At 35.6% G+C, this 25,199-nt stretch overlaps 1 protein-coding gene across 3 annotated transcripts in view; it reads right to left on the minus strand.

Annotated features, from left to right (window-relative positions):
• Positions 1–25,199, minus strand: part of CRMP (Collapsin Response Mediator Protein) — a 60,430-nt gene that overhangs the window by 3,141 nt on the left and 32,090 nt on the right. For all 3 annotated transcript variants that reach the window (XM_076130973.1, XM_076130974.1, XM_076130972.1), the window contains exons 3-12: positions 6,188–6,372; positions 5,801–5,877; positions 5,198–5,398; positions 4,690–4,836; positions 4,212–4,338; positions 3,696–3,804; positions 3,042–3,190; positions 2,366–2,553; positions 852–936; positions 428–562 (exon numbers count right to left, since the gene is read on the minus strand). In XM_076130973.1, coding sequence (XP_075987088.1) covers positions 428–562; positions 852–936; positions 2,366–2,553; positions 3,042–3,190; positions 3,696–3,804; positions 4,212–4,338; positions 4,690–4,836; positions 5,198–5,398; positions 5,801–5,877; positions 6,188–6,372 — 1,403 coding nt within the window. The remainder of the gene's footprint in view (positions 1–427; positions 563–851; positions 937–2,365; positions 2,554–3,041; positions 3,191–3,695; positions 3,805–4,211; positions 4,339–4,689; positions 4,837–5,197; positions 5,399–5,800; positions 5,878–6,187; positions 6,373–25,199) is intronic.

A 25,199-nucleotide genomic window follows, 5' to 3' on the forward strand; every position in this document is an offset into this window, starting at 1 on the left:
GTGAGTTTAATGACCAAAAGTACGTTGAGGTTTCTTCACTCATCACACGATCAGAAAAAATACCTTTTTAAGAATACTCAGCGTTAGGTTGATCGTCAACTAAATGGTCTTCTTCTTCTTATCGTAAGGTTGGTGGTTAACCTAGTGTCAAAGTTATTCAAGCCGCCGACGGCCTTTTGACGTGGCTTAACGACTGTTATCTTAATTGACAACAAACGGGATCGACTTTAACGCGCCCTGTGAAGCACGGAGACGCCCAGTTCAAATAGCACTAGGCGGTCACCCTATGGAATGACCGCGCCAAAGTTTGCTTAACTCGCAGATCATTTACCGTCCAGTGAGTGCAACTGGCTATAGCGCTGACTATATGGTACGAAAATATGAATTGATGGCTAATGCTATGTATTTTATTGGGTTCTGTACATACCAGGCGAAGGAGTGCCGTTGGTGACTTTATGCGGCATGTGCAGGTGCAGCAGCTCCGGCTGAGGCTCGGCCGCGCCCGCCTCGCCGCCGAACACCGCCGGGCTGTTGGTCGGCGTCTTCAGGAACTTGCCGAAACCTGACACAAACATAACTAGATGATAAAGATGTTCTCAAAGAAATATAAAAGGATAAATAATATTAACTTAAACACTAAAAGAAAATCTGCGGTATATTTCCTGATTGGATAACATTTTATGAGATTTTTATATAAAAAATCCCACGTTACAGAACAGCACTAATATGGAGCTTGAATATTAAAAGCAAATCCAAATAGGATTACAAAAAAAAACTGACTTCTATCAATGGACTTTGTGTACTGTGTAACTATGTGTGTTTCATTCAATAATCCTGATGAATAATGTTACCTTCAGCAACCCTGAGTTCTCCATCGTCAAGACAGACACGTCCACCCACGATCACAAATTGAGGACTGCCCACCACTTGCTGGCCCTGCAAATACACATCAATTCGATAAACAATTGTATAAGACTGCAGCTAGGTTTGTACAGAAATACGACAGTCGTATTATTAAATTAACGATCATTTTTACTTTTAAAGTGTGGTTAGCAAAATATATAGACATTACTTATTTATTTTACTAACCACACTTAACACCAAAATAAATAAATAATAAACGCTTGGAATTTTGTTATTTTAAAGAAATTATCCTAAATTGTTGTGTTACTCAATAAAGCCCGAATCCGCAACCGTTCTCCTATGACCGGTTCGCCATTGGACTGTTCGTCGACAGGATGATTCATTTATTTCCTTTTCCCCAACAGAGTCTTTCACCTATGGACATTGCGTCGACAGAAACTTTCATCTATGTCAATTTCGACGACAGGTCTTTCCAGCTACAGAATATTCCACCGACACGACGATAAACCTATTACTCTGGTAACTACAGACCTTTTCATCTAAGGAGAATAGGCTGTCAATTTTAACACAAGCGATAAAACAAAAATATACATATCTAACAGCTACAGCTTACTGTATCTTTACTAAGAGAACAGGGTTGGTTACTTGCCTTAGAGAAGTCAAACTTTGCTTACAACATAAAGAACTTAATTCTCAAAATGAGTTTTTGTAGTTTGTTCAAAATTTATGTAGTTTTGATTACTTACATCCTATTCGATTCTATGAAAATAAAACAACAAAATTATCTTATACGTAAGTATTGTAGTGATAATTTTATTGCATGTGCATAGATACCACAGTTGCATCCTTTACTTACTATGTATTGCACCGGAAATGATCTATGTTAATATTGCGTTACAATTCATTTATTTTACATACTACGAACATATTTATAGGTAGCAAATTTTAATTTATTTGTGAGTAGGTGCTTGCACATAACGAATAATTGTAAATAAAAGTGGGTAGTTTCATATTATCAGTAACATTTTTCTTTACTTGTTTCTGGGTGTAGTGCATCTTCGTCTTAACAATTATTTGATGCTTTTAAATCTAAACGTGGTAAAGACACGACTCTGCTGACAGCCTATTCTCCTTAGATGAAAAGGTCTGTAGTTACCAGAGTAATAGGTTTATCGTCGTGTCGGTGGAATATTCTGTAGCTGGAAAGACCTGTCGTCGAAATTGACATAGATGAAAGTTTCTGTCGACGCAATGTCCATAGGTGAAAGACTCTGTTGGGGAAAAGGAAATAAATGAATCATCCTGTCGACGAACAGTCCAATGGCGAACCGGTCATAGGAGAACGGTTGCGGATTCATAAAGCCCGGATTATTATAATCAACACTTGTTGATTCGTATACGTGCACCAACGTTTACGTGCACGCATGTACGTTTAAAATGTTCACGTCAAGCATACATGAAATACATAAATATTTCAACTAAGGATTATAGTAGAACTTACCTCGAAAATATTAAAATCGACGGCCTGCTTATGCGTGGCGGCAGAGATGGTCCGCTCCAGGCGCGGGTCCCACACCACGATGTCGGCGTCACTGTTGACGGCCACGCGGCCCTTCTGCGGCCAGATGTTGAAGATCTTGGCCGCCGTGGAGCTCGTCACCGCCACGAAACGACACGGGTCCATTATACCTGCAGAATAACGTTATCAATTGACTCAAGTTAATGGCGGGTTATGTGAATTTCCATTCATCCACTTAACACCAGTCTAGAAAGTTTCGAATTCAATGCTTCGAAATATAAAAAAAATTAACAAACGTCAAGTATTGAATGATGTCAATTTAGTTTCATTTTATTCTATTACCCATATTTCTTAGCATTAATAAATCCACGTGTCAAATTTACGTACGTTCGTATTAGTTCGCGATTTTGAAATTATGATACAATTTCAATGTTATATTACTCGTATCAACTTGTATTGTGTATTGTTATTGTGTAATTGAACAATTATTCCAATTTACGAAGATCATCAGCTGCTAAAGAAATAAAAAAAGAGAGAAACAAACTTACTCGCAAAATAAATAATTATGGAAAATTAACAAGTATTCCAAATAGTTAGCTATCGTTTCCCCTTACAATTTCAAGCCATTGATCATTATTATGTACTTTACAACACATACCCGTGTTAACAGCCTTCTGCCACAGAATAGCCATGCGGTCTTCAACGCCGTTCACTCCGTTGGGAATCTTAGAGAAGTTGTCCTTGCCTAACTCCTTGTCTTTCTCCAAGAACGTGCAGTTGTCACTACCGATCAGTTGCAGGTGGTCACTGTGGAACAAAATGCATATATTTATTTTAGGCAAAAGTTCGTGGTAGTTGCGATTATAGAAGAAAATCTTATGTAGAAAATTTCCATGTCACAATGTTAGTTACCGTACTCATTCGAAACGGCTTGACCGATTCTCATGAAATTTTGTGAGCATATTGAGTAGGTCTGAGTATTGGCCAACATTTATTTTTAATACCCCTTAGTGAAACTATATATTTTTTTAATTTATATAGCAAAACAACATTTGCCGAGTCAGATAGTTTTAATTTCAATTACAAAAGACACTAGCTATATACCATAGCACTCTTTGCCTGACCCGGGGATTTAAACCGAATCCTTGCAATCAATAGTCATATACTGAGACAAATAGCGGCAGATTCGCACAAAGATGATCCAGCAAAGAGCTTTAAAAACTTGCACGAATAACCTAATAAAATTTCCCATGCATAATATATACATATATGTATGGAAAATCTTTCGAATATTTTTGTTTTTGTTACTTACTCGGCAAGTGCCTCGCACATAGCCTGCGGGGTGGAGGGGTCGGGGCGCAGTGGTGGAGACAGGACGTGCGCCGCCGCGTGACGGAAACACGAGTTGCGGTATTGGGAACCTGAGGACAATGACAATTTATAATATGATCCCATTTTTCGTGAACAACCCCTCTGCAATTGGTTGTTGTAATTGAAACTAGGACCACAACAGATTTTTTATGCGTAAAACTAGTTAATTATTTGGCCAACCTGGATTTTAAGTGTCTATTTACACGTTATTTGACGCTTGCAAGTTTATAACTCTGTATATAATCAAAATGATACTCTGGTCATGACCCCACGGCCTGCATATTATCCGGGTGGCCGATAGGCAAGGAAATACTCTACCATCAAAATTAACCATGCCAAATACATATCTTAAACGTCTTGTTGATGGTAAGTCGCTAGGAAATATGGTAACTCAATGGGAGAGACGCAGCTTATTACGAACAAAGTACAGATAAATAGAGTTAGTAGCTATAAGTACCATCAGATCCCACAGTAGCGGCGAGGGTTTCTCCGAAGAGTGGCTGTCGCTGCCGAGTGCGGGCCAGCTGCAGCATACGTACTGCACTCTTGGACATCATGTGCACGATGTATAGCGGGCTGCGGGCCTGCAAGTTACAAAAAGTTTATGTATTTGGATATAGAGTAAATATCACGTTATGTTAGTGTAAAACTTCAAGAAGAATTTATATAAATAAGAATATAGGGGTAGCATGTTGCAGTAAAAAAATATGCCTTATCCCAAGAGGACTAAAAAAATCAATGCTGGTGTAGCTCTCGAGATTTTTCCCTGTACTAAATTGAACCCTGTCGTGTACTAAGTCGATCATTTATTGAACACAACATGACTTACAAGTTTAACCCAATTTGTTCTGATGAGGATGTAGAAGGTTATTTAGTTACATAGTGGGTAAAAAATCTAGTAGGAGGTACTAATGTACTTTAATTTATTTTATTACCTGGTTAGCAATAACGCAGGCTCTGTTGACGGCCTCTCCCTCCACCTCCTCGTCCCTGGACAGCTGGTGACCTTCAGGACCGGTCACACCGGCTGCCAACAGCTTCTCCGTGTTGCGGGCGATTATGTGCCCGTTCTCAGCGTGCACCTATACGTAGAAATGAGTATTAACACTCGTACAATTTTTACATGATGGTTTATACTATTAACATTTTTTCTAGGACTGTAAATTCCTGTGCATACTTTGGTACGCCAGATAATTCTATTATGAATAAAAGAGAACATATTCAAAATAAATTATTTCATACATTTGGAATGATGTCTAGTCAGAAATTGGATTGATTAAAGCGATATTTCTTAATAAAAAAATAACTTAACACAGATATTAGTTAAACTTCTGATGAAGTTTATCACATCGATGGAATTAATTGCACAACTCCTCAGTGTTTCTTATAATCTTACTTCTTTATAAAGCTCTCCATATCTAAAGTACTTTTTACTATACAAACCATGGGCAACGCCTTCAGCTCAGCACAAGTCTCAATAGCACAAGACAGATCATAGTCATCCAGCATCCAAGCGTCCTTGTAAGCCATGAACATCTTGAACGAGTTGACGCCGTACTGCTCCGTCGTCAGCTGCTGCATCTCTTTCTTCACGGAGGGAGACCACCACGTCACGCCCACGTGGAGACCGTAGTCACAGCAGACCTTGGGAATGATGAAGAATGATGTAGAGGATTTTAAAAAAAATAGTTTGAGAAAAAAAAATTCTACAGGATGTGCTGTATCTGTGTTCGGCAAACAGTTCGGTCTGGAGGGCTAATGTGTATCTCAGTTGACAACCATTTGATAGTCACTATTCTGAACATTGCTTCTTTCCTTACTATGGTGAGCAATATGTTATGGCGAAGCGGCAATGCACTGCAAGATGGATATCAGATTGACGTAAACTAGTAAATTGAGATCCACAGTACGCATGTTGTTGTTTTCGCAAGTGACATCAACATAGTTTGGTTCCGCGACTGACAATTCCATTAAGTATGCGCAAAAGTCTGAGAAAATGAAATAGTTCTAGAGATTTAATTGCCATAATTGTGCATTGCATGTTACCTTGCCGTCAGCCAGTTGTCTCCAGTTGGAATAAGCCTCCAGTAACGACTGGTTCTTCTGAGGCAGCACGAAGTCAACTGGAAATCGGAAAATATAATACGTGATTAACATATTTTTCGTTTCAACCATCAGGAGTGCACCTTTGTTTTAGGTCCATCAAATTCGTTAGCAACAACTATCACAATTATGGTTGTTTAGCCCTGTTGCTGGACAGAGGTTTATTTAAAATTAAAATGCCACAAATGTGTCGTCTACCAAGTCAACTATAGTTAATTTCCCATTAGTGAACATCCATTATCTGAAACGACTCTTAAAATATTATTGACTATCATCATCTTACAGCTTTAGTGCCATTTCTACCTCGTTAATTTCAGATCTGATACTCACTGACTGTGGTAGTCCCGCCAGCAACAGCTGCTCTAGTTCCCTTATAGAAGTCATCAGCAGTCTTGGCTCCCATCATCTCGAGCTCCAGATGCGTGTGGGGGTCAATGCCCCCCGGCATCACCAGCTTGCCGGTCGCATCGATGGTCCTTGTGCCTCCAGGAATGATCAGGTTGCGGCCCACTTGTCTGGAAAAGAGCAACATATGTATGTTAAACTAGATGTAAGAGGCATCCTGCTGGTCTACTTCTACTGCTGAGCCCAAGTCTTCTCACTTAGGTCTTAGGCCTTATCAGCTCAGAAAGAGAGATATATGGCCCAAAGAAAAGCTACTCATGGGAAACAGTGGGTATTTTAAAAGTGACATTGCCCCTAGCGGGTGAGTAAAAAAGTGTAGACAGCAAGAATAATCCTGCTAGCCAAATGTATTTAATTTGCACTCCTTATATATTTCAAATAACCGTTACTGCTAGCTAAGGGTAAGATTTTTTTATCCAATTCTTTGCTAGTCTACGGTCAGTTAAAAAAGGTATAAAAGAAACTGGAAAAAAATACAAAATTGCCATATCACTATTAATCCTAAACGATTTCTTTCATTTCCAAACTTTACGTTTCGCCAATATTGACTAACAAAACTAAAGGATATTTTTCAATATCCTATTAAAACATTGCTGAGTCATCGGAATGCAGTGATTTTGAAACATCAAAGCAATCTAATTTAAAGTTAACTGAATCGCGTTTATTGAGGTTAAGAATCTATTGACCCGATGTAAAATTGATGCGGGAACTTTATTCCCCGGACTTTTCAATTTAGATCTAATAAAATATTTGTGCCATGATTTATGATAGAATGAAAGATAAAAATTAAATGATCTAATTTTATAGTATACTAGCTGACCCGCGCAACTTCGCTTGCGTCACATAAGAGAGAATGGGTCAGAATTTTCCACGTTTTTATAACACTTTTTACTGTTACTCTGCTCCTATTGGTCGTAGCGTGATGATATAAAATATGCTTTTTTTTCACGAAAAATATTCTCAAAATTATTTATATCTCTTAATATAACGAAGTCGCGCTAAGGCATATCCGCCATTAAAACAGTTGCCATGACAACGGAATTTTGTTAGTTCAATGTCATTATAATATTGATTATTCGCGACTTCGTTCGCCACCTGAATTTTCCCGGGAAATGCGTCATTTTCCCGGGATAAAAAGTAGCCTATGTCCTTTCTCGGGTATCAAAATATCTCCATACCAAATTTCATGCAAATTGGTTCAGTAGTTTAGGCGTGATTGAGTAGCAGACAGACAGACAGACAGACAGACAGACAGAGTTACTTTCGCATTTATAATATTATAAGTATAAGTATATAAGTATATAAGTATGGACTAGTTAATAATCCGTGTGTTTGTTCGCCAGATTTTGATAAGAAAAATGTTTTTATGAAAACGAATAATGAAAACCAATTGGCTTACTTTGGGTTCATTATCATATCATTATAAAAGTTTTAACACAATAATCGGTAAATGTTTTAGGAAGCAAATACAAAGTACAGCCAGCAAACCCATCTCTCCTCAAGCGATATTTTGTTGAGCTCGGTATAACATTTTATTCAAAAAAACGATATTTCACAAGCTATTAAAGTAAGAACCCTATTAACTTGTCGCTTGGTTTAACAAATTACACCCCCAGCAGGTCAAATATAAAATATATTATTAGAGCTAGCTCGAGCGGTATCGTTTATAATTTATTTCTGTAGCCATTTTTTTATCATTCTGCTAGGTAATATTATAAATGCGAGAGTTTCTGACCATTTACAAACATTATATTTCTTACACTTTCACGCAAAAACTACTAAACTGATTTACGTGAAACTTTGAACATAAATATAACAAATAGTTTGCCACCTGGATTAACACATAGGATACTTTTGTGAAAATCTTTTTACGTGAGTAAAGTCGCGGTCTGCTGTTAGCTTCATATAGATATTGCTGCATGCTAAGTAGAGGAAGTAAACAGTTAGTTATATAGTGTAGATTATGATTGAAAGCCAACAAAGTGCTGCAATGATCGATCAATGAGCGGGGCGCAGTATCATTGTCGTCCACTCGTTCTTGTGTGGGTGATCTTATGACACTTCACACGTTCTGGCAGAAGGCACTGGCCGCGATGACCCGGAATAGTGTGGAGTCAGTGATTTTAAATATTACTATTCAGATATTTGTGATTTTCAAGTTTACGTACCAATGGTAAGTGAAATTACTGCCTGTCTAGATTATCAGAAATTAAATAGTTAGCCTTTAATCAATACGCCAAGTTGCCCTTTGGTGTTTATCGGTACAATATTATGAGTGATCTTAGAATGCTGGAAATTAAAAGCAGTCATTTTGACGTTTGTTAAGATCTCCGTCACACAGTAAAGTAGGATCTATTTCTAACAACACCGTTTTTCGGACTATTCTTAAAAGAATTCTTCTTTTCTGAAGTCCTACAAGTCTTTATAAGTCAGAATATTGAGTTACAAAGGCGACGGATGCAGTGATCCAGCTCAGATGCAAATGATAAGATGAATGTTGTGTAACGAGAGTGGACGAGATAAGGAGTAAACCAAGTATCTCACTCGGTGGTCCTGCACTTTTAGGAACACTTTTGGATTAACCTTTAAATGTATATAATGTATGGCGTTTCGAAAAGATATATTTTGGTTACTAGCAAGATCAATAAAAATAGGAAGGTAGAAGAAAAGCAGATGACAATCAAGAAGATGATCCCTTTTTGCAATTTCTTATATCATTACTTTGAACCAGACTTACGTGTCAAAAACGTAAGGTTAAAGTTGCCGCTCCTTGAATCAGATAATACAATACTGAGGAATTAATAAATACTTGTTCGAGTCATCAATGAATACAATACTGGGTTTTTAATAAATAAATACGATGCTTCTCAATGCATAATTAATCCGTTGTTTACTCAGTATGATTCACATAACTATATTCCCAATACATATAAACAAACAAACACATTACATAACAAATTAAGATATACATACATAATATACTTGTCACCTATAGTGTCGCGGATGCCGGCTCGTTACCGCATTAGTTACTTCCGGCGCGCGCGCACGCATTCGAATGGACAACGGTACGCGTCTGCGTTCCTAATTCAAACGTTCGAATTTGACATTTCCTTAACGACATTATTTTATGACGGTAGTTTTATATCTCATATTTAATTGGTTTTACAAGTTATGTTGCATCGATTAACACGCTTTTTGTATTATTTTCTTTGCTATTATACTTGTTTTATTAAGCGTGGGAATGATAGAAAAACAAATAAAAAGTAAAAAAACGTGAAAATTAATAAATATTGTAAAATAATTTATAATAAAAATCTATTGTTTCAAGAAATTATTACTAAGATAGCTCTAAAAAGGAAAACAGATTGCGTGCTAAACAACATTTATTTTTATAATTCCTTTTAAAGAAAAGCAAACATTTCTTAAGAGTTATGTCTTACATAGGCGTTACTTAAAAAAAACAACAAAATACAGACAGATTCAGGATAATGTTAAAGTTTAAAGGCGAAAAAGACTGACAGACACAATTTAGACAATTTATTTCAGCAAAAGAAACTTTGAAGATGGTTTTGTTGACAGACTAGTTTAATGGCTTAGCGTTAAACTTGTATAGCAAATCCAATTTCACGATTCATTAGACTTTGAGTTATTTTCGTATTATTTGAGCCATAATAACCATAAATAAAAATAAATTAAATACGTATAGGTATATTATTATTTGAACTTATATTTAAATAAAATTACGTAATCAGTATCAATTGCCTCGACCATAAAATAATGATTTTGGTCCAATTGAAATAAGGACTAAAATTATGAGATAGAAAGACCTCTTTTAGATGAAAAATATAGGTTTTTGTATGTTCGTAAGGTTTGCAACTTACTACCCACTTGGTACTTAGTAATTTCAAATACAACTGTGTATTACAACCACTTACAGAAAAAAATACGTAAGTGGTAATTAAAGGTTCACATTTCGCAATTTCCACGATTATAGCTTAACTAAACACCTTGCGGCAAAACCACAGGTTAAAGACATTGCGGTAACATAAAGGGTAATAATAGCACTTTGAACTTAACCGCTACTTTACTACACCCGGGTTGTATGTGTACAGTCAGCTCCAAAAATTGCTAAACAAATTCAATTTTTCAAAAGCTCGTTTCTCGAAACTTTAATATGAAGTAAACAAAATCTGGTCCAAAAAAATATTAAAATGAGAACTTACTGCAGAAATTAGTTAACAAATGTATTTAAGAGGGAATTCAAAAAATGGCTGTATATAAAAAAATCCTAGTTTCAGTCTACAATCATGGGAAACAGGCATGATTAAATGTAAAACATTATTTGTGTATGTTTACCAATAATTATGACGATGTATATTAATAACATGTTAGCTAGAAACCCACCCCGATTAAGTCACACACAAAAACCTAAATAGTTGGTAATAACAGCTCTATGATATAAAAAAAAAGATTTACTGGTTATAAATGACAGGTGAAAACACAAACCGATTACGTGCACAATGGATCGTCGTTAAACCAATTTCCAAAGTAAAAAACAAAATTTTCAGTTTCTCACGAGTGTTTATAAATGTCAATTAGAACACTTTCGATGCTATTGTTTTGAGGCGTAACATTATAATTTAATGTCACACTGGAAATTACACCTTAATGCACACGCAATAAAGTCTAAAATCATGTTATCGTTAGTCTATTATTGTTCTACCCACAAGGCATACTCGACCTTAAATTATACTGGCAAAGTATAAAATTGCTTGGAGTGTCAAACTACTCAACTTTTTGTTGGACTACCCTCAAGGTAATTTCGACTTTATAATGAACTTTGTAGTGTACAAAATTGTTTGTTGTGTTTAAGTCATTAGCGATGAAAATGCTTGCCTGAAATCTAGATTGTATCGAGATGAAATAACTTGAAGGCATTTCATTTGTTTGATAACGTGAGGCATTTTGTGTTTACTAACAGTATGTTATGTAATGGCTGTTGCATTGCGACGAATGCTTTTAAGAATTGGGACATCAATATTTGTGATTTTAGCGGAAAATGAGAATGCTTTGGATTTCTTTAAAATAGAAATGTCAAACGAAATTAAGTGTAAGGGTGATTGAAGATACTGCATTTGTTTGTTTGCAACTATCTCCGAAACTGCTGAGCTAATTATAATCACATGTATTTTTTTTAAACATTCTTGTGTTATAATTATTTCTATGGATTGTTTTCTCTGAGATAATGTTTTATTAGAATTAAGCAGAATTGAAGTCAAGGGAAAATATGAATTTGTGAGTTTTTCTAATACATAAGTACATAATATAAACACTGATAGTAAGTACTTCTAATATTTGTCTTAAAAATTATCATAAGGTCAGAGGCCCTCACAATTTTAGATTAGACTATTTTTCTAATTTACTCAACGCGATAAAGCAAGACAAGTATTTTTGGCGAGATAGGAATATTTGAGATTGCTGAAATTAAACATTTCTTCACGCTCGTACGTAGTGCCACAGTATCCTCAGGGTATTTTTAGTATAAAGGCAAACCCGAAGCCTTATAATAAGGAGTATATTAAAATAATGTTGCCGTAATAAAGCAAATATGTAAGTGGAAGGGTTTTAAAAGCAAACTTAAACTATTATTTATTTTTGACACAAACAAACATCACCCCTAATAACCAGAAAGTATAGTTTTTTGATTCAGATTCCAGGACATGACACAACTTTTTTCACCAGAGAGGCCATAATATCATCGAATATGGGTTCTAAAGCTGCCACCACAGTGTGTTCAGTCAAACTTTTCATGTTTCCCATGATATTGCAATAAATACACATAGTTAAAGATATAGTAGACAGTAGCGACGGCCGGATAAAAGCAATCTAACCAATGAATTATTTAACGGTTAGACCCCAGTAAATAGTCCTTGTCGCCTACAGCTCATGGAGTGCGAGTTCAATACCCGGCCTTTAACTAATTTTACAACAGTTTTCAGGATATACTGTACCTTGTTTTACTGCAAACTGAGCTTGAAATCTTCTTAAGTTTTACTGTTATAATCATTTTTAGCTTGGCCGGAACGTCAAGCAATCTAAAGCAAGGTTGTTTGATCGTAATGTGATTCACGTTCAGCCCATTGCAATATTAGGCAATCACTTATCTTTCTTAGAGTTTTTACATCGTTGGATGTCAAGGAAATTTAAACATACCCCTGTCTGCATAAGACTAATTGAAAAACCTAAACCTAATTCATTTCTCTAATCGTAGTGTCAAACACTATCCAGTATGCCCTTTTTCTTCTTAATGTGTCTTTAGTCACATCTACAATCTTTCATTTCCCAATCTTGGTCATCTTTCAAACAAACTCAACATACTATAGATATCTACTTTAGTACTTGAAGCCTATACGGCTGGCGGCTTGCGATCTATCTTCAGATGCATGACAGTTGTTTACAATCGGAGATAGTTCCGCGCCGGCACACGGTACAGTTATGAGCACCCACACTTCCTACAAGATGCTCATAACAGCGCAGAGGATGTTTATGCGAAAGTTTATGTTTAGGCAAATGCACGGAGAGATTCTATACTTCTAAAGCTGATTTCTGCCCCACTGCTGGACGTGGCTGATATTACGTCTTGAGTCCTCCACACGGGACAAATGCGGATCAGAAACTGTTTAGTTTTGTTCTTGAAGAGCTATCAAGCATTCCACGTTCGTTCGCCATTTACTTGGTTTTTCGAAAACACACGTAAACCCGTAAAGTCATTAGTGTGTTGCCTTGGGTATAAAACCTCGACTATTTGAGTGGCGCGCAAATGTTTTAGTCACCATTTAAGTTTACCATCAGAATCATAGTTGAAAAGGGCACAAGCTATAGGTACTCTTATCAGAAAATAGAAAAACTCAAGAACATAGCTACCCTGGAATTGATATATAATCGTTTTAAGATTAAAGTAGTATCAAAACAACAGCCAATAACTCTAAACAAACGTAGTGAAGTACAATGTTTACAGAAAACGAGGAAATAAGAAGAAAACAATGCCATTCCACTACACTTAATAATCAAACCGCGTTTACGATACAATCTCATTGATTAACTAGCATTATTAGCTAGTCATCAAATCAGGTAATACGGTAAATGCAAATAGCAAGGACACACGTTTGTAACATAATGATGACCAAGTACTCGTATTGTGTGTATGTCTTTACGCATTGTATACGAAATTGCTTTGAAGTTAATGGTGACCGAAAATAGATGTGAATAACAAGTTTATTTGTTTGTTTGAAGGGATATTTTTTATTCTGCGTATTTGGTAACGAGTATATTATGGACTGTAATTGGAGTTCAAAAGACACATAACGGTTTTAAGTATGTACTCGTATTTTGACGGAAGATCACATTTATTTTTTCCAAATTCTTTGAAGTAGGTACCTACCCCCAAAAGCGTAACAAAGGGGTACGTCGGGTAAACAAATAAGGTATCCTAATCCTTTAATTTTAAATCGCGTTAAAGACTATAAAGTTGCATAATAATATAAGGGGTTCACTTTGACAATTAAAGAGGTTTACAAGTTACTATGCTTTTTGATACTTATGGATAACTTTTGCGACTTGGCAAGAATAAAAGATTCCAAAATCAAGGTCTACCAAAATAAACCAAAGTCATAAACTATGTATATTTCTGCTTGCCAGATGTCATTTTTTTTAACATGAGGATATAATGTTTTGAACTACAACTGTGACCTCCTTGCTATCTGCTCCTCATTAATAACTACAAATAAAAACACAAAACCAAAAAGCCTACCTAAGCCCTACCCATGAACACAGTATGATAGAATTCACACGAGTGTCAGTCTAATTGGGTGAATGTAATTAGTGAAATTAACCGGTCACAGGAGTGCCGACTGGGTCGACATATTAATGTCATCATTTGTACCTCTTGTTAGGTTTTTAGGTCTGTTTCATTTGGAATTTTAAATAATAGTGTATACATATGTTATATGTATATTCGCGGCACGTACGGTGTGTTATAAAACTTGATTGTCATGGAGAATTTCAGTTTCGCAAAATAAAGTAGCGAAGTAGAAGCAAACGACGTGATTTGATTGTTGTTTACCGCGTGCTATAAAAATAAGCGCGTTTTGATATATGAAACTTATCCTTCATTCAAATTAGTCTATGCGTGTTAATTGCGATTATGGGCCTGGACTACTTAGTCCCGAAAACTCCCGTATTATGTAATCTGTTCTTTTAATGCACGTTACTTTTCGAAATAAGCAACCATAGAGGTCAATGACTTCTATATCTTACTGAAAAGAGCAGTGGGTTAATTAAGGGAAAAACACCTCTCAGTATGTACTCTCGATAGATAGCGACTAACAACGTACGGGATAATTGTGTATAACCCAATTTAATTTATAATGGCCCTACCATGAAGTAACTACAGCAGTTCAGTACCGCGATTCTAAATCACTATTCACAACCGGCAACCGGCTAACTGTCGAATTATTATGTTTAAAAATCTGATCAGCGCCTCTAGCGAGTGCCATAGAAACAATTTTTAAAGTGCATTTTAAATGTCAATCTCTACGGACTGTACAGAATTGTGCTGCTGTATTAATCAATTAGATTCTTATGGAGAAATTACTGTTTTGTATAGACGGATATAAAAAATATAGAAAAACAAGAACTATATTGAGTGAAGTTCTCTAAATAGATGTCATACACTACTTACAATTCCACACGACTAAGTATCACAGAAAGGGCGATACCAGGAGCGCTAGATAGCAATATCATGAATACAATAATTTAGCAAAACTTTCACATTTCGAATAACTTTATTCCCAAACCATAAAAACCACAGACGACAAATTAAATATCTCTGTCATAACGAAAACAAAGTTTGAGGTCATTGAACCCGTCAAGGGTTTTCCAGTCTAACTTTATTTGATCGAGACACTACCCCTTATAATAAATCAGACTAAGTGCTGGAGGGTTGGTGGCTGACGTCAGCAGTAGACACCATCAACTTATTCACCCCATGGATTAGTCATTTTTATAAACAACCCTAAAATATTTAAGAATCGGTGTAATTTTGGAAGTTATATTGCGTGTAAAGACAATTTTTCCTTTTAGTAAAAAAGACGACAGACAGACAATTAATTCACAAGATTTGTTATTTGTTATATAAGATTTGTATTTTATTGTCTTTTTATTTTAAAACGACCCTATAGGTGATAAAGTTATACTTAATTATCTTTGTTTAGAAAATAAGCATACTTTCCACTTCTAATAAGGGTCTGTGGTCAACGGATGAACGAATTTATTCCACTCGCACTTCATCAAATCCGCACTCAAGGGAAATTTATCTGAGATAGCCAGATAAAGTTTTCATGATGAACCTAAAAATAAAAAGCATTCATACGATATGAATGCTTATCTGGGGGCACGGAAGTGCCCCCGCAAGTCGAGCAAAAAAAAGCGGCACGGCCGTAACATCCTTTTCTCGAAGCAATTCGGGCTATTTTTGACACCCCTATAATTTCGTTGTAGATAAAACAAGAAGCCTGGATTTTCAGCAACTAATCAGTCATTGTATAAACACGGTATATTTAAAATTTCAGTCAATTTGAACCAGTCGTTTAAGAATGACAACTTTTTGAAATTTTGAATTTTGTCACTCACTGATTCACTGACTCACTGACTCACTGACTCACCGATCATCAAAAGTCTAAGGTACTTCTAGCAGACTTAGAAGCTTAAAATTTAGAATACAAATAGGGTTTAGTGTCTTAATCATGGGAAAAATTTAATATTTTCTAATTTCGGCCCAGTTTTCTAAATACACCAACTGCAACAATAACTTTGTAATCCCATATAAATGTATAAGATTACAAGGTTACATTTGCAGTTAATGAATTATTATTACTGTAGAAAATAAAATAAATAGGTGTAAATAGGTACCTACTATATGAGGCATAACGGGAGGGGGTAAAGGGTGGGTAAGGGTGTTTAGCCCATGAGACTTAAGAACATTCCCATAGGAAAATATGTTGAATTATGAAAAAAAAAACGTCTTTTCATACAAATTAGACTTATGTTCGCTCTACAAAAAGAAGTGAGATGCCATCAAAAACATTCTGTAAAAACCTCAAGTCTCGCCGTAAAAAGTTGTGAGATCTATATAACACCAAGTCGATTAATCTATTTAGTCTCTACTTAAAGGACCTTCTGTCTTAAGTTATTACGTATGTTATTATCATGCCAATTAAAAAAAATACCTTTGAAACAAATAGATCGACTTGGTCATCGCAAGAAAACACAAATTCGCCATTAACATTTCAGGAGCATTAACTTCTCGTCGTGCTGTGTAGTGTGATACATACTAATAATCAAATCATGCGATGGCCAGGTCGGTCTATTTGTTTCAAAGGTATTTTTTTTAATTGGCATGATAATAACATACGTAATAACTTAAGACAGAAGGTCCTTTAAGTAGAGACTAAATAGATTAATCGACTTGGTGTTATATAGATCTCACAACTTTTTACGGCGAGACTTGAGGTTTTTACAGAATGTTTTTGATGGCATTACGTTTTACGCTTACTTTCTATTACTATAGAAATATGAGTAAAAAACCCACTTAAAAAAATAAGTGTAGTAAAAGTATTTTTCTTTTGAAATTACAAAAAATACACAATATTTTCATGTTTTAATGTAAAGTTGCTAATGAAAACCCTAACCGTAATTGAGAAACGTGCAATAAAAAACCTTTTTTTAGTATGCATTAGGTATATTTCTTATTATGAAGTTTATGTCTTTTAAAGTCGGTTAAAAACAATTAGAAATGATAATGATAAATGGGTAATGAGTAAAAATGTCGAGTTACGTTGAGACTTTTTCAATCACCTACAATTACACATTACTCGTGCAATTTATTATATCCAAAAGCCACAACAATGAACACATTTATATCTAAACCTAATACATCTGCCGAAGCACTTCATTCAAATATATTCAATAACTTATTGTGCCTACATAAGGCTAGTACCAAATACGTGCTATATGAATTGAACCCATGACTTCATAATAGCCTGACCAGATGCGGGCTGTGATTAGGGTTGCCAGATAGCCAGAATTTCCGGGATTGTCCCGGAATTTTGCGTGCTGTCCCGTATCCAGTAATTTTATTTGCAGTCGGTAAAAGAAAAAAAAAATTTTTTCAATGTTACATTTCTACGTCGTTTTTTTTGTCATTCCTTCTTAGTGTAGTCTCAGACCGCAGACCAAGACTCTGATTCCGTTCGTGGGCCCAAAAATGTCCAGGAAATTATCAGCTTGGAACCGGCAACCCTAGCTATGATGGAGTGCGGCATGACGTCATTTGTCAACGCCGTACTTGATGGGAAGCGATGATTTTTGATGATATAAATAAATATGGTTTGATGAATTGATGTGTCGTTGATTGTTGAGTGCGTTTTGTTGTGTTATAGTGAAGTAAGTGAATTGGTTTTCGTAATAATCTAAAGCCGTGTTTATTATGTTACTAGCTGATCCGCGCAACTTCGCTTGCGTCACATAAGAATGGGTCATAATTTTCCCCGTTCTTGTAACATTTTTCGTTGCTACTCCGCTTCTATTGGCTGTAGCGTGGTGATATATAGCCTAAAGCCTTCCTCGATAAATGGTCTATTCAACACAAAAATAATGTTTCGATTCGAACCAGTAGTTCCTGAGATTAGCGCGTTCAAACAAAAAATATGACTTTTTGGTCTTTTAAGGTTTCATTATGGTTTATGAAGCAATGATTACGTACTATACTTTGAGAATTTGCAAGCACATTGATGGATACAAACTTAAACGCGAAAGTAACTTCTCCTGCCTGTATCTACATAGTCAGGGCCAAATGGCATAACCAAAAATCTTTCAAAAAGTCAGAAGAGCGAATCCGCTTCTTATAAGTTGATATTTAAATGGCAGGTTGTTTTAAAATAAAACATCCTTAATACAAATATGTATAAAACAAACAAACAAAATGTATTTTCAGTTCTATAAATAGTTCAATGACGTAATGTGAACTGAATGACTGCATAATTGCATCAGATGGTAATAACAAAATCACCTTCGATTTTAATTTATTATCTACTTGTCTACCCACGTGGTGGCAATGTCAATGTTATTAGGTTTTCTTTAGTACCTAGATAATATCTAGATTATAATAAAACTATTGCTGTACTTGTTGGCTTAAGCCATGTGGTCATCGCGGTGGTCTCAAGGTTTTCCCTCTCTGATTTCGAGAGGATACCCTCGTCGAGTAGTGAAATGTAGTCCAATAGAATAAAAAAAACAGAGAAATGTTACATTAGCGAGTTAAAGCCAATAACAAATATTGGACAAGGCAATAAAAAGTGGTAGTAATGTTACCGATTTTAAGGTCTTACTTGCATAAATAATAGCAACATAGCCGTATTAATTAGTCAATTTTGTAGTTGAAAATTTTAAGATGATGAAAACGATTTCAAAAGTAAAAAAGCCAAACTTAGCAAACAAGAGAATTCAAAAAATCCAACAAAATATGACTACTAAAATATTCATAAACCACGGAACGAGAGTAACCCAAGAATTAGCAACAGTAGCACGTAGTAGGATGTAACAAAGAACTAGGTTAACTTAGTACTTTAGACCATTGTGTGTGAGCTGTTATTGTTACCTAGACCACCTAGATTCAGCTGGCGACAGTATTAAGTGGGGAGATTAATGTCTTTGTATAGAACGGTGTTGGGAAGATTATGAAAGAAAAGTTAAGTAATCATATAACAGCAGAGTGCGAAAATTTGTGAGAATAGATGTTAATTTGGATGGATTTGATGAAACTTAGCAGTATTGTAGCTTAGATATCAGTATAACACATGAGTTGTGCTGTAATAACTGCGAAAAATTGAGAGGAAAGGTTTTTGTTTGTTACCTTTTCAAGCGAATTTGCTTAATGAATTTTAGAACAAGGTATACTCACATTATTGCCGACATTAACACTGACAATATGACCTTTTACGCCGATAAATATCACCACGCGGGTGTAGTCGCGGACATAAGCTAGTCTGTAGTATAAAATAGCTATTTTGTTAACAATAATAAAACAGTTATACATAAAATAATGCAGTCCTATGAAGAAGTTTAGAGTCTAGCTTGGTATGTAGCCAAATAACTCAATAATTTTGCAAAAGTTCGTCTGTTTTGTCTATAAAACTATTCTTATGTGTTTAACAACTCCTAAAAGTACCATTAACTAACAATTCTATTTGCAATAAAAATCTAAATTATCCCTCTATATCACTTTTTCAGAGGTATGTATGACATGATGGTATAATAGGAATTAATCACAAGAAGATTGTAGTACCATTCTTTGAATTTTTAGCCTGCATAGTTCAAATTAATGGAACGAAAAATCTCTTCATTGTACAGTGTAGAAAATGGACAGATATTGAATATTTCAAAAAAAGTACAGTCTGTATAGTTCTTTACAAATAAAGCGCGATATTATGTATTTTACAGGCGTGATTTTAAACTCGTATAAGTGAATTCATACAAACCTCTATAGTTAAGCTAGCTACACAATCAATTTAGCTAGAATCCTAATCTGATGCTCTAACCCAGGGCACAGAATTATAGGCTATTAAATGATAACATTTTATGGTCAGATAAATCGTTATCGACACTATTTTCCGCTCAAACTCTTGTGTGTGATGCTAGTTATGTTATAATATATGTGTGTTCTATGAATATTCTTAATAGAGCTATATTTAATCCCTTTATCTTTACTAATCTACTACTAATACCATCATACTAATATTATAAATGCGAAGGATTAGTTTGTTTAAATGCATGTATGAATTCGCGGGCAGAAGCAAGTAGTAACTATAGACCAAGCGCACGTTGGGCGTAGGTAAGAGCTGGTAAGTTATATTTTCGATATAAAGTATGTATTGTGCACCGACGAGCAAGGTCGTTGATATTTTTTCAGTAATCTTAAAGCACTGCAAATTAACCTTTCTACTGAGCTCTGACAATACAACAAACCCCTTTTTCAGTTTATTTAATATTGTTATAATAAGAGTCTAAAATAGACAAAACCTCACTGATCTGTTACTCTTATTTGCCCGCCTATTGTTTTATATGTGACAATAATTAATTTCTACCAGTTATGTAGTTTTAAATATACAAAGACGCGAGTAGCAAACGTTATTATCACAATAAACAATTCTAATGTAGCGGAACAAATCATTGGTATATTACAATACGATTGGAGCCATGAATCGGTGTAGTGAACTCCCGATTCTTGGTAGAATGAAGCCAAAACGTGACACGAATGGATGCGAATAATCAAACTTTTTTCGATAAAAACGGTATTTTCTGAAGGACGATTGGAATGATAGAGAATTTAGTAAGAGAACGATATTAGGATTTTTAATTTTGTAACTTTTAAGTAAATAACAAGACAGTTATCACTTATAATATAGTAGTAAAGATCCACCAAGTGGTTTTCTTTGAGAGCACCCTTAATAAATTTAACCCATTAGTGTCCCACTGCTGGGCAAGGGTCTCCTCCCGTAATGAGGGAGGGGTTAGGCCTTGAGTCCACCACGCTGGCCAAGTGCGGGTTGGGGACTTTGCATGCCCTCAATAAATGTATTAAACAAATTTTAGGCATGCAAGGTTTCCTCACGATGTTTTCCTTCACCGTTGGAGCACGTGACATTTATTTCTAATACACACATAACTTCGAAAAGTCATTGGTGTGTTGCCTCGGGTTCGAACCTGCGACCACTTGCGTAGGAGGTGTCAACTTGTACCACTCGGCTATCACTGCTCTTTACAATAATGCACCCTTTACAATAATGAAAAATATTAATTTCACATTTTGACAACATTGTGTCTACTACAATGCTAGTATGTTTGAAAACTTTATTTCTTAATTGCTTATAGGGACATTGGCACAACGACAAGGTATGTAATACAAAGTTTGGAATCCATCTAAAAATCTTACCGAGACTGTTAATTTGATCAGTCCTTGCTTACGAATTGCACTTGGTGCTGTAACACTGATCGTAGAAACGATCAAAACATTCACATTCAGCAATGTTTAATAACTTATAGTAATTGTTTGAGAATTCACCTACTTTAAGCAAGAATTTACTCACAGTCTAACGTAAAATACCTTCAATCCTGACCTTCAGTAGACCGACTTCAATCGACTTATTTCGTTCATATCTTACAATCTATCGTGCGTGCTTTCTCTTGACGTAATCATAGTAATAAGTATTGAATGACATGCTATGGTTGGTCACGATACGCCTGTTCTAAGGAGTAGCGTGGCCATTTTGTTTTTTGCGGTAGCGGGACATGTAATTCTTGGTACATACTTCTGTAATGCCACTATTAGACACGGGCTATTGACAGGCTGTTGTGCCATGACGGGAGGGGAGGAAAATCCTGATACATCGATCTTGTGCGTGAGATACAAACTATAAGTTTGCATGTTGTTCAGTTGTGATATGACAAGACAAACTTATTCTTAAGAAACTAGGTATCATGTCTAAGTAAATGTAGCAGTGACAGTCGAGTGGACTAAGAACGCAGCAGTCCTTTAAATACGGGTTGAAACCCTTACCCAGCAGTAGGACAGAAATAAGTAAAAAGAAGGTATTATGTCTTGTTATCCTTAACGTTATATTATGGATACAAAAACAATACGATTGCAGATAGAAAATCTCACTACAGATACCCAAAATCTAACACTTAAATTGCTACAAATCGAATAAAAGCACAACAAACACAATAATAAGAATGTCCCGAATATCCCAACAAAAACGTAACTGACGGTAACATTATTCATAACAGACATGCTCCGAAAAACGATCAAAGTGCGTAAGTATTGAGGAAATCAGATATTTACGAGTTTATACGGTACTGTTCGCATGTAGGTCAATATTATTATATCGGGTTTGGTTCTCGTTCTTGGTAAATACGAAAGCTTGTGGGATGCGTTTACTGTCTTCGGTTTTTGGGTTCATTGTTTATAGTCGTGAAAATAATAATTATGGGTTTTCTTTGGATCAATGGAAGTCGGTTAGTACTCTTACAAAGTGGTCTTTAATGTAAGGCTTCAATGTTGCTGACAGCTTCAATATACAGATTATTATATCCTCTTTCAATAGGGCCTAGAGAAAGTTCCTTACGTTTCCTAAAGGTATTGGTGGTTAGTAGAAATAAGCAAAAATAATAGATATGCTTTCGAATTCACTCAATTAGCAAGAGTGACCCTTGTGAAAAAAATATCGGAAACGCTTATGAAATAATCCTGAATAAGAACGCAAACAAATCGCAATTCTTAACTCTTATTTACAATTTAGAAAAAAACACGTTGATTTAAAATTTACCCTAAAGTAAGAAAAAACCCCAATTAAAATTATAGACTTTCCAAAGAAATGTTTTTTTACTCTCATTAATTTCCCATACGAAACAAAAGCGCAAAACAATACAAAGCCGAGAGCCCTGCGGTGATAAAGAGACGGCTTATGACGTCATTAATTGGAACAGGTGCTTGACCCTATTGTTGTGCAATCTGAGAAATGTGCACACAGAATGACCGACAGATGAACGTTGCTAATGTTTTCTAATGCGAAAAAAACACACGCGATGATTGTAATTAAATCAGACGTTACTTTGTTAATTAATTAATTGGTGACAGTTTTTGTGGCGCTAATGTGATTGACGTAGATTCGATTTGCAGCTCGAAATAAACACGTAACGATGGCTTTGTTACATGCAGACATTCGGTGTTTGGGATTGGTAGAGTCAGAAGAGGCAATCCATACTTAATATTATAAATGTGAAAGTAACTCTGTCTGTCTGTCTGTCACTCAATCACGCCTAAACTACTGAACCAATTTGCATGAAATTTGGTATAGAGATATTTCGATACCCGAGAAAGGACATAGGCTACTTTTTACCCCTGGAAAATGACGCATTCCCATGGGAAAATTCAGGTGGCGGACGAAGTCGCGGGTAAAAGCTAGTTTACTATAATAGGCAAAGAGAGGTAGGTGAGCTATCGATGCAGGAATAGATCGAATGTGTAGTATAGTTGTTTGTAGATCATTACCACGTAAAGGAAAAGCTTTTCAGTACTTAAAAGCCTGTGTTTTTCTATAACAGAATATTTCTCATTATACGTTAAATTGTTTTTGGTAGATTTATTTAATGATTAGGCTCTATTTGGATATAACCAATAGGCACTTGGCACTGAGTTATTTTACATATTATCTATTTTCAGATACATACGCGCATACATATACTCTGCTCTGTATCTCATTGCAGCCGAGCCTACTATTACAGTTACTTCTTAACAAACTCATTAATGAGCTATTAAATAATAATCCAGTAAACTTTACCAACTAGTTAGCAAGTCATCACACACCATAGTTTCTCCCATACAGTGGTAAGTGTCTAACTGTTGTGCTGACCCGCTTCGCTGCGTAGGCGTCGTGTGGGATACTGTATAACAGATTTATTGTAGTAATTTATTTGTGAAGTGAAAATTATGGGGAAACTGATAGCTGTTATTATATAAAACGGTTACGGTAAAGTGTTATTTTGTTGAATAAATTATGAGATTAATAACTTGTTTACTTCAAACAATACAATAGTTAGATGGCTTTTTTTCACTGACATTATGCGTCGACTGCCTGAGAAAGGGCGGCAAGGCTGATTTTTCACCTAAACTAGTATAACATATTTTGTAGAAACCTAAAAGATGTATATTATTTTATAGTTACGAAACCGTGGCTAAGTTAATTCATGGATTTTTTGCACACAATTTTGCTCTTTACCCACATATCTTGTGGAAGACTACACTAAAACTCTAGCACCGCTACTTCTGGCCCTTTACGACAGTAGTAAAAAGCCTCAAATAATCTACCCTTCTATAAAGCTTAGTGTTATAAAATTAAAGTGAGGTGACATTAAGGTAGCCTTCTAAAAACTAATCTGAATATAATTTAAAAGGCGAGACATAATCTGGTAAGAGCATACGCAGACTAACATAAAATTAAGGTTTCAGAAAACCAAACCAAACACTATACACGTTTACAACAAAGTGACTTCGCCCCGGAAATATCGAAAAGCGGATACAGCACATCCTATTAAATAAATCCTCATTCTCATTGTTTCAGCCTGGAGCGGTGCCAACGTGGCGATTGCCGTTCTTATCATATACTGCAATGTGACGTGGACCCTCCAGTATTTGCTGGAATAGCCGGAAGTCTCACTAGGGATATATTTTCTGATATATATGTTAGATTTATGTACAGTCGTCGGTGAATGTCCTGTTAGTTGCAATGGAACAGGGAAAAACATATGGAGAACAGTCTATAGGAGTGCAGTTAAATCATAGATTTTTTGAAGAAGGCATCTAAAACAGTCATTTCTTACTATTCAACTCTAGTTCTTCATGCATTACTGTTTCTTTTTATTATTTCACAAAACAACCGTATTAATATCCGTCCATAAGAGAATCTGTATTTAAACCTTAAGGCTTTATGAAGTAACGATATAAGTAAAAGAATGTATTGCTCTAGTATCGAGCTGGGAAAGGATTTAGTTTCAAGAGTACAAAGAAGAAACTACTCCTAATTGCTAAAACCATATACATTCTATCACATCATGCGTAAATCTGTAAATTGATGTCTAGATACCGGCCAGGTTTGGTTTCTCTGAATCACCAGTCACCTTGACACTACCCACGGGAAATTATGCACTGGTGTATATTTAGAGGGGACCATCGCTAAGCTTGGACCAATTCAGAATATGTGTCATATCCCACGACTTGCGAATAGAATTACGCACGCATATTCACATGATAGAGCGAGAATGG

Source organism: Anticarsia gemmatalis, chromosome 25 (assembly GCF_050436995.1).
Source record: "Anticarsia gemmatalis isolate Benzon Research Colony breed Stoneville strain chromosome 25, ilAntGemm2 primary, whole genome shotgun sequence".
In the NCBI taxonomy this organism is placed as follows: domain Eukaryota; kingdom Metazoa; phylum Arthropoda; class Insecta; order Lepidoptera; family Erebidae; genus Anticarsia; species Anticarsia gemmatalis.